At 39.1% G+C, this 11,232-nt stretch overlaps 2 protein-coding genes across 9 annotated transcripts in view; one reads left to right on the forward strand and one right to left on the reverse strand.

Moving 5' to 3' along the window:
* Dmd (dystrophin) overlaps positions 1-11,232 on the forward strand; it is a 2,621,826-nt gene that overhangs the window by 1,042,420 nt on the left and 1,568,174 nt on the right. The gene's annotated exons all lie outside the window — the stretch shown is intronic.
* LOC110313674 (testis-specific gene A8 protein-like) overlaps positions 10,901-11,232 on the reverse strand; it is a 1,072-nt gene continuing 740 nt past the window's right edge. The window contains exon 3 of the mRNA XM_021188128.1: positions 10,901-11,218. Coding sequence (XP_021043787.1) covers positions 10,901-11,218 — 318 coding nt within the window. The remainder of the gene's footprint in view (positions 11,219-11,232) is intronic.

Genomic DNA, 11,232 nt, shown 5'->3' on the forward strand with positions numbered 1-11,232 from the left:
AGAGAGAGAGAGAGAGAGAGAGAGAGAGAGAGAGAGAGAGAGAGAGAGAGAATGAATATGAATGAAAAAGTAGGAAGACTCATTAGGACTAGGAATTTCCTTGGGTATTGTTATAGTTTTCGTGAAGTTATGTGTTTACATTCATCAAGATTGGAGCAGCCAAGGCACAAGGCTGCTTCAATCTTGATGAAGTCATAATCCAAGATGGTAACAAAGCAGAGGGTTACATTTTGCTCACAGTGAACCCAGCTCCCTTATAATGTGAGATCATCACCTATCAGACACAGTTCTCTGTGGGATTCATATATCTTACCTATTAAATAATGACATTTAGAGGTTTTGTTTTGTTTTGTTTTTGTTTTTAGAGCAGAGACTTTTGATAGTTTTTAGTGGGTAATTTTATAGGGCCTCACTTAGCAAAATAAATAAACAGAAGTTAATTAGTTGTCTTTGCTTAGAAGTACAGAGTAGCTATATTCAGTTTCAGGATTGTCAAATAGCTTCTAGGGAAAGGGTGAGAAGAAAACTCATTCAATTCTATTTCAAAACAGTAGTTGGCCTCTCCCACATTCAACATTGAGGATGTGTCAGGATAAGGTATATAAAAGAAAGTATCCAATAGCCTTTCTGTCTCCACACAGAGAGAAATTTTACGAATTTCCCTAAGAATGCCCCTGCTTTAGGCACCTGGATCAGATTTCACCATGAACAGACTGAGGTTGCTTTAATGTGGAATCTACGCTTTAGGCTATTAGTCCACTTTGAAGTTTCTTTTCTGGTCTCTGTTTGCTCAACAGTTAAACTGACTTCCTAGGGTACAAAACCAGAGCTAGTTCTGAGGAGACCTTCTTTGTTAGTGAGAAAAATATAAAATTAACCCCTGTGCTAGGATGGAGGAAGGGTGTAGGCAGCTTACCTCTCAAGTTTACTATCACCTTAAACTTTGGCTAGATTTGTGATCTGATGAGTTTGGTGATGCCCAAGAGATATTCCAGATGAGAACCAAAATAACCCAGAACATGAATCAGCCTTCGGTTCTTGACTGGGTTCATTTTCTCTCAGTTAAAGTATTGCAAGACAAGAAGTTCTCCAGCACAACCTACAGCAGCAGAGACATCTCAAAAGCAGTAAACAGACAGTAGCTTAAGACAAGTTATTTCCTGGGGATGAAAACCACACTCATGCAGGAAGTACACAGAGAAAATGACCCTCTGCATAGGTCGGGGGAAACTCAGAAGGCTGGAACCCCAGTCACATTTCAAGGGCTGGCATTTAAAGGCATCTAGCAGTTTTTCTTCCCTTATTTATGGTTGATCAGTTTTAAGACTGGCTGGTGGGATGGTAGATTGAGTAGTATCTGCTCTAGACAATTCCTGTCTGTCCTTAAACTTATGGAGTCAGTCCATCAGCAGGACTCTTCCCTGCTGGAAACAATGACAGTTATTTTGAGCTCCTAGTGTTTTATTTCAAGTCAGGAGGGTGGAGGAGTAGCCATTGTGTGAGGTTGCCACACTTATAAACTTGTCTTGCTTTTCCTACCTATCTGTGTACCTACAGGGAGTCTCTCTAATACCTAGTCCCTCAAATCAAACTTGAGGTCACTTTTACTGTGTTTATTGCTTGAGAATACTAACCACTCCAACTGCTTTCAATTTATGAATGGTAGATGACTAGAGGTTCAATAATCAGAGTCCCTTAGAGATCTATGGGGCCTTGATAAATTTTAACTGATGGCAAGGATACAGAATAGGAGTCAACAATGAGACCACATTTATGTCCTAATCATAGCCTCTCTCCTTGTCTGTCTGCCCACCAGGGATTCTGTCTAAATCCTTCTCTCCCAGTTTGGGACTTTTCCTACCCCATCTCTTCTCTAACTCCTCACATAGCTCCTTTGTGTCCCACGCACAATTTCCTATCTTTTCCTAATTTTCAGTTATTTTTGAACTATTACACTCAGTCTGTTGCCCAACCAGGATCAAATTAACAGTAGAAAAAAAAAGTATTTATTTCATATGGCTACATTGGGAAGATCTGGGTTCCTAAACTGATATTAAGATTTAAAAAGAGAGCCAAGGATATAGACATATAAATAGGAGTCCTATTCAAATTCATCCTTTAAGGTGTCTTTACTTATTGTTAGGATTTTATGAATTCTTGTTCTGGGAAACAGGTTCCCCTTTGCTTGGGTCATTATTCCTAGACAAATTCCTATTTGTTGAGACCCATTCTTTCCATAGTTGGACTTTTAAATGGAGACAGAAAGATTTTTTTAGAGCATTTTCATTTTATCAAGTCCTATCATACATTTAGCACCCCCACTTGTGCTCGGAAATTTTATCATTTCATGAAGAATAAAGAACCTATGAATTCCCACATCTATATAGAAAATTGATCCTACCCTCTAACCACCGTCAACTGTCAGTAGGTCTTGGCTACATACTAGAACATTTGATCTACAATATACACTGCAGAATTCACTGATATTGTGCAGGTACTGTCCTTGAAAAGGTAGCCAACCACCCTCAACTGTCAATATCTCTTGGCTACTGATTGAATTTTTTTTTATCTACCCTCAACACACTCTGAACTATTCAATGGTTGATACTGTACAGGTACTGCCCCTAAAAAGGCAGTTCATGGGTGTACTACTAATCTAGTAGAATCCTAATCTTACTGATACATTTCAGTTCTCCTTGACCTCTGTAAGTTACAGTTTTTCTAACCCTTCTTTTAGCAAAAAGGTGAGTTCATGGAATTGAAAAGTTTGTATATGATAAAAGGAACTAGTCAATGCTTTGAAATGGAAGTCAACAGAGTAATAGAAAAGTCTTCCCAGAAACTCAGTAAGTAAGGATTAGTAGCTAGAGTATAAATGACATCATTTTAAATAGTATACTTTGGATAGCTGTGATTACTCTTCTGGTAATCACAATAGCTTGCCCTTGTTAGCTAACAGGACACCTAGCAAAGCTGAACCATTATTTTTCCTTTCCTGAGAGGTGAACATATATATTATTGTGAGATTTTATTAGAGCTGAAAATAGTGTGTCCCCTATTTTTCAATATGGTTTTGCTTAATAAAATGAGTGACCATATAGATATCACCAAAATACCATGAGTAAATTATTCCATCTACTACATTAAATTAGAGAGAAATGTTTGTTTACAGAAGTACCATTTTTCCTGTTACCAACCAAGACTCAGGGAGTTCAATCATCTGGTACACAGTATAAGATTGGAGTAGGTCATCCTGCTATGAAGGGGAGAATGTACAGTCTTATCTTCAAAATCAGACTTTATTTCAGATTTTCTCCCATTGATGATGATAACTGAATTTCAGGCAAACTGAAACCAAGACCTTCTTCAGTTCAAGGAAAGGTTTTGGGGATCTAGCCTGTAGGTCCTTCATGTTTTAGAACTCTAGTGTCCTATCTTACAACACTGAGGAAAAGAAATGTCTTAAACATACTGTATATCCAGGTTTTCTTTCCAATACATTGGAAATCAACATAATATTTTTTACCTGCTTATTTCCACCTAGAAATGAACCAGAGTAATTCATGTCATGAAATAAAGCTTTTTTTTGTTTTTATTCAAACTGCCTATGCCTGTTTCCTCTGTTTTAACTTGTTCCCATTGTTCATCTTCTATAGTTTATGGACAACACGTGCCTGTACTTAATAGTCCAGGAGTAGAATCTCAGTTCAAAAAGACAATATTTGGTAATTTACTTCTAAAATTACAAATATAATGAGTAAATTATCTGTCTAGAAGAAGGATTCTTACTTTAAAGATATCTGTTACAGCATACTTCTCTATGACCACCAGAAAGCATTATAAACCACCAGTAGAGTTTTCATTAGTCTCCAGCAGTTGTCAGTTACTGGCCGTTCTGTCTGACAAATTATTTGAATTTTGTCTTTAAAATGTATAAGACCAAGTTAACTTTAATTTCTTTATTTAAAAGCTTAGTGATGAAATGTGCCCTGATTCTGAATGTTGTAACTGAGATACAAATTTTTAATGAAATCAAGTTTAAATACTTCAAAACTAACTCTTTCACTCAGGAGCCTAGAAATTCAAAGGAACAAATCCTATCTGATTCCATGATGACTTCAGTTAATTAGAACAAGTTTGTTGACAAGTAAATACTAAAGTCCACATGTTTCTTGTGAAGCAAGTATAGCATTCCCTGATGTATGTCTTGACTCTCGAGTTATTTTTATTGGCAGAGACCAAGGTATATAATCTTTGTGAAGATTAAGAGTAAAATGTAACTGCCTAAGTCAGAGTTTCCTTGTCAGTTTCCACAAGGAGAGTCATCATTTTCTTTCTCTTTCCCCTTCCTTCTTCTGCCTGTCCTTCCTTTATTCCTATCTCTCGCCTTCCTTCCTTCCTTCCTTCCTTCCTTCCTTCCTTCCTTCCTTCCTTCCTTCCTTCCTTCCTTCCTTCCTTTGAATTTGTCTTTTGTATGTAGCAAAAATACTGTTCTCTCTCTCTAATCTAGCAATAAATCTCTTCCTGCAGAATATGTAAAAATTAAAACAAGTCCAAAACCAAATCATTCTTCTTGGATACAGTGTCTTAGATGTTAATATTCACAGAGGAATTTCTAAATTCCCTCCTAGACCTATTATACAAGATACAATATCTAAGTCAAATCCTAAATTCACAGTAGAGTTTATGAATTGAGGTCACAATGTTTTCAGTCTCACAGAGGAAACCCACCTTAATCACATGTCAGTGTTGGCTCCTTAAAGTAGCTACAGGTCCTTTAACATTTAGGTTAACATGGGAGTGATGAGAGAGAGAGAGAGAGAGAGAGAGAGAGAGAGAGAGAGAGAGAGAGAGAGAGAGAGAGAGAAGAACACTAAGACATATATTTCCCAAATTAGGAAAAAAAGTAATCCCTTAGCCAAGTACAGAAGTACAAATACTAATGGAAGTTTTAAATGAAAAAATGAATGGTTTTGTGTTTGTCTACAAGGGGAACACTGAGGTGAATTGTCTTCTTGAATTAGCAGGTTTATTAGACAAGCTATTAATACCAGAAGAAGAGAGACTGACAGATATACAACAGCATGGTGGGGCTTCTGAAGAGAATTAAGGCCCATTAGGTCATTTTTAGACATCTCAGAGGAATAAGAAAGGTGTTGCAATGTACTTGAAATTATATCTCTGATTCTCCAGCAGACCACAGGTGAAGATAATTCGGAGGGGAAGATAATTCTGAGGAATGAAATTGGGACTCTGAGGATGTTGGAGATTTAGGGAGGAGCACATCTATTTGAGATTTGCCCATTAAGTAGATAAATGGGGGAATATGCTGCCCCTAGTCACCCGTTGATATCCCTGATGTTTTGGAGTCTAGCATCCTCACTTGAGGAAATTAGAAGTACGTGTATACCATGAATCTGCAAGGTAATTACGGATGTGCAGGCATGTATTTTAGGAGTCATGCCAACAGCTGTAAGGCTAGTGAGAAAATATAATGCTAGCACAGGTACTGGGGCCTGAGCAGCAGTTAGGTCTAAAAGAAAGGAACAGTAATTTATATAAACTGAACCCATGGGAGAGGAGACCATATTTTCCCATTATGAAAATGGAGGAAATCTAATCATAACTAGATTATAATATCTAACATTTTTATTATAATCTCCTCTTGTCTCCATATACATCTCTGACTCTGATGATCTCTGAAAGAATTCAGAGGATATATACAATGTGAAAGAGATAAAATGCACAGACAATATTGTCGAGTAAAGTTGTATATTCCTAAGGGATAAGTAATGTTACATATTCCTAAGGGAAAAGAGTGAAAATGGCAAAAAAAAAAATAGACATTTGATGGATTTGAAGGGAAACACTCTTGGAGATGAGAGTAGACATTGGCCAGAAAAACCATTTTGAAGTCCTGCATGTTTTGAATAGGCTTTACAGTAGTTCTAAAATCTCTGAAAGGGAACCCTTTCTTGGGTGAGGTCATATTTCTGTTCTACAGTGAAACTGTAAGGCCCATTTAAATGTATTATTAATGGTTCCCTTACCAAATGTTGCTTGCTTGATTTCTTTCAAATTTCCCAGAATATTACAATGTTGTGTCTACTTAGGCCCAGAGTTAGATTCAGAGCCCATTCTTTTTGACTTGTAATGATATTCCTTATCTTCATTTCCTAGTTTTGATAACTGATTAATTTTATTAACTGATTAACTGATGAGGAAGGAAAGGGCAATCCTTGTGGGAAAATATAGTAGAGAAAAGGATTAGTAATTCAAAGGATAATTGAAATAGGGACATCTGTCCCCAAGGCTCAGGGACTATTGCCGAAAACATTTTAAATGATTTTAAGCACCAAAGGCTAGGGGAAGACAAAAGTGAAATAGCATCTTCCAGATATAACAGTAACATTGTTTTCATAAATTCCCCCTAGCTGTAGTGGCATGTGTAAGACCTGCATAATATTAATCCAGTTAATATTCCAGTATGCACTGGGAAAGAGGCTCAGGAGTATTCCACCTCTAACTGACAAACTAATAACAGTTGGTGGCTTCTAGGGAAGTGTAGTGGTTAGCATGAGAGAGGAAACCATACACTCATATTTGTGAATGCTTAGTCACGTGCACTTAGTACAACTATTTGGGAACGATTAAGTGGGTGTGGCATTGTTGGATGAGGTATGTCACTGAGTGTAGGTCTTGAGGCCACACCAGGCACAGTATTGAATTTAATTTCATGTACACTGGGTTGGTACCATATATCCTGCCATGGTGATCATGGAATAAGACTCTAAAAATGTAATCAAGCTCCCAGGTGAATCCTTTTATAACAGTTACTTTAGATATGGTGTCTCTTCACAGCAATGGAATAGTAACTAAGATAGGGAATAAGAGTCAGTTTTCTTCAAGAGTGTTGCCTCAAAAATGTCAACCAGGCTCAAGTGAATTTCACACACTCATGAGTATATGATTAGCACAAATTGCACTGGGTAGTTATAAAGACAAGTGCGTAGAGAAATTGTGGTTGGATCTTGGAGGAGTTAGGAGAAGTGGGGTTGATTATGGTCAAAATATGTAATACAAAATATGATAATTTAATAAACATTAAATATACATCACTAGCAACCAAATATTTATAAAAAACAGAAAATGATAAAGTTAAGTCATTTTATTTAAACTTGTTCTATGTTTGGCTGTAATTTCCAGCCCACCATGCTAGTAGATATCTTATAATTTATAGAAAGCAGTGAGACAAAAGTTTAAAGTGCCTGGGTAAGACAAGTTGGCTCCTTCATGGATAACTTGATCCCATGTTTGTCCTATTCTCAGCTGTGGTATCATTTCTGGCCTAGGGAAAAATGATAATGATCTCAGATTTTGAAAATGAAAATAATGATGTTCTGTAGCATGTGCAGCTCATTAGGCAAGAGTCCTTTATAAGTTCAGCTCTTTTCTTTGGACTTGAACTTTAGCTCCCTACTCCTGTCATCATATGTTTTTACCATATGAAAAAGAAAGCACTAGCCTTTTGGTACAACTAAAGTGGAGGAACATAACTGAACTTCTTTGGAAATCTCCCTTACCCCAGCTTTAGAATAAGATTAAAGGTATACTAATGTGTATTATATATTTTCCTTTCCTACAAGCTGGCTATATAATTTATATGTAAATTCTTTACTATATATCCTACATATCTTGCCTCTTATTACATCTCTTTCTAGATTTATTAATTGTATTAATGTCTTTAATTATTGTTTCATTAATATGTGATAAAAGCACCTCTTTAAAAAACAAGATTAGAAAGGGATTAATGACAACCTAATATTATGGATAAGAAAAACACTGTGTTTATCATTACTTTCTTCCCCCTTTCCCCTTCTCATCTTGTTATTACTATATTAGTCTTATGACAAAAACATTCTCAATGAATCTCTTCTGAAAAGGCAGGTATTTTGGGCTGTGTGTGCTGGCTTATTTTGTGTCATTTAGGAAAAGGGAACTTCAATTAAGAAAAAAGTTTCATCAAATTGGCCTGTTGGCAAGCTTATGTGTCATTTTCTTGATTGATTCTTGATTATGTGGTAGGGTCAATCTCACTATAGGTGATACTACTGCTGGCCTATTTGTCTTGACAGCAATAAGAAAACAGGCTGGGCATGTAACGAGGAGGAGCAAGCCAAGAAACAGCACTCTCTCAGGACCTCTGCATTAAACTCCTCCCTCTAGGTTTCTGCCCTATCCTACACTGACTTCCTTGCAGTGATGGACTATGGTATGGAAGTATAAGCAAAATGAACCCATTCCTCCCCAAGTTACACTTGGTCATGGTATTTTATCATATCAGTAGAAACTACAACAAAGACACTGTAAATTAATAAACTGTTATGCTTGTTATACAAGTATGGATAACTTTAGAGCAAAATAATAGATTACATTTTCAAACAATATTTATTGACAACATTGAATGTATTAGTAAACTTTGTGTCACCTTCTGTACCCTGAGAAGTTGAGTTCAGTCACCTATCATTAATATGGTCATTAAAAGATCCAAATTGACAGTAAAAAAACAGAAATGACTTATTCAATGTGGCCACATTGGAAAGAGGGATAAAGAGATACATCAAACTCTTTGAAGTCTCTAGTGTACACCATGAGGCCTTGATATGAGACTAAAATCTAAATAGAGAGCCAGGGGTATTCACATCTAGCATTTGTGGTCACAATGTGACTTCTATTCACCATCAACAGATTCATCACTGTCTGATCATTAGTCTTATCTGGCAAGGTTTATTGACAGTTGTTAAAATTATCCCTTTTTCTGGAATCTTTTCCTTCACCCCAAATGAGATTTCTGTGAAAATTATCATTTTTGTGAAGTCTGCTGTTTCACTAGTATGATAGATTGAGAGACACAAGTGTCTCTTTAGTACATCCTCATTTTTGTCAGGCCTGTTATAGAAGGAATCCACTCTGAAGGCCTTGATCAACCCTAATTTCTTATGAAGGATAATCAAGGTTATATTTCTTACTTCTAATTATCATTACGTTCTCTGAGTTGTGACTGATATATTTTAATATGTCAATGTCTTTGGTTATCCTGAAGGACTTTCCTTAGTTATGGGGTAGGGTATAAAAGCACCATTAGGAGACGTGGGTCTAACAAGTATTCTTTCCTCTTTGATGTAATAGTGCAATAGTGCTGTCACACAACATTGTGTGTGTTCCGGCCTCAGATAGGTTGAAGTAATCCACAACCTTAAGTTTTGCCCTGATCTAGTGAAATATATAGGTGGAGGTACCCAGTCTTCTTTTTCCTTATCTAGGAGATAAGGCAAAAAGAGGAAATTTGCCTTCAGTGCTTGACCATAGCTCTGCCCATACCATCCATGTGTCTAACAGTTTCTAGTATGGGCCTCAACTGTGATAGATCCAAAGTCCCTTCTTTGTCACATGACTATGCATAGTTCTTTTTTCTCACATACCCAACCAAATTCCTAGTCTGGCCTCCATCCCTACAGCACCCAAAATACCTGACCTGCCATATTCCATCCAAAGTCCCTGTTGTGTCATATACACACCTATGACCCTTGGCTGTCCCCCAACCATTGGATGCCAAATTCTGACTATGGGAAATCCCTTTCTTTTCAAATGCCCACTCAAGTTTCTTGTCTGGCCCCCAAATCTTGTGAAACTCAAATTTCTCCATTGTCATGTACCCATACAAACTCCCTCTCTAGTCATGTACCCACAGAAATTCCCTCCTTTACCTCTGCCTCCCTCCAAAGACTCTATCCACCTAAAGCCCTTCCCTTGTCCCCACCCAAACACCCTCCTCTCTACCTCCCTCCGTTGTCTTTATCTATCCAAACTCCCTCCCTTGTCTCAACCTTCATCCATTGTTCCATTTACCCAAATTCCTTCCCTTGTCTCTACCTCCCTCCTTTGTCTCTATCCACCAAAACTCCCTCCTTGGTCTCTACCTCCCTCCCTTCTCTGTATGCACCTGAACTCCCTCCCTTGTCTCTACATCCCTCCCTTGTCTCTACCAATCCAAACTCCCTCCCTTGCCTCTACCTCCCTCCCTTGTCTCTACATACCCAAACTCCCTCCATTGTCTCTACCTCCCTCCCTTGTCTCTACCCACCCAAACTCTGTCCCTTGTCTCTACCTTCCTCCATTGTTTCCATCCACCCAAACTCCCTCCATTGTCTCTATGTCCCTCCCTTGTCTCTACCCATCCAAATTCCCTCCCTTGTCCTACCTTCCTCCATTGTTTCCATTCACCAAAACTCCCTCCCTTGTCTCACCTCCCTCCCTCATCTCTACCTCCCTCCCTTGTCTCTAACCATCCAAACTCCCTCCCTTGTCTCTACCTCCCTCCCTTGTCTCTACACACCAGAACTCCCTCCTTTGTCTCTACCTCCCTCTTCTCTATCCACCCAAACTCCCTCCCTTGCCTCTACCTCCCTCCATTGTCTATAGGCACCGGAAATCCCTCCCCTTTCTCTACCTCCCTCCCTTTTTTCTATCCACCCAAACTCCCTCCCTTGTCTCTACCCACCCAAACTTCATCCCTTCTCTCCCTCCCCCCCCCCTACCCACCGGAACGCCATTCCTTGTCTCTACCTCCCACCCTTGTCTCTAAGCACCAGAACTCCATCCATTGTCCTTAACCACCCAACCTCCTTCCTTTGTCTCTACCCACCCAAACTCCCTCTCTTGCCATATACCCACCATTTCTCCTCCCCTTTTCTAGTTCCCCCTTTAGTGACTCAAAAGAAATATATTTTCAAATTTCAATCAATTTATTTTTAATATCAATATATGTGTAATGTTTATTTGGGGGTGGGGGTCCTGGGTTAATTCCCAGCATTGAGATAGCCATCTATTGGCTATATGCCTAGACCAAGGGAGTGGTTGTAGTAGCCACCCCTTCCCTGCTGGTCGCTTCTTCCTCCAGGGGCACCATGGCTTCCTCCTCGACCACTGCAGCTGCTGGGACCTGTGGTGCCACTGGTGCCACTGGTGCCTCTGGTGTGGCTGGTAGGGCTGGTGCCACTGATGACACAGGTGCGGCCGATGCTGCTGGTGCCTCTGGTGCGGCTGGTAGGGATGGTGCCATTGACACAGGTGTGGCCAGTGCCACTGGTGACTCGGGTGCGGCCTGTGCCGCTGGGGCCTCGGGTGCGGCCAGTGCCGCTGGGGCCTCGGGTGCGGCCTGTGCCGCTGGGG

Source organism: Mus pahari, chromosome X (genome assembly GCF_900095145.1).
Source record: "Mus pahari chromosome X, PAHARI_EIJ_v1.1, whole genome shotgun sequence".
In the NCBI taxonomy this organism is placed as follows: domain Eukaryota; kingdom Metazoa; phylum Chordata; class Mammalia; order Rodentia; family Muridae; genus Mus; species Mus pahari.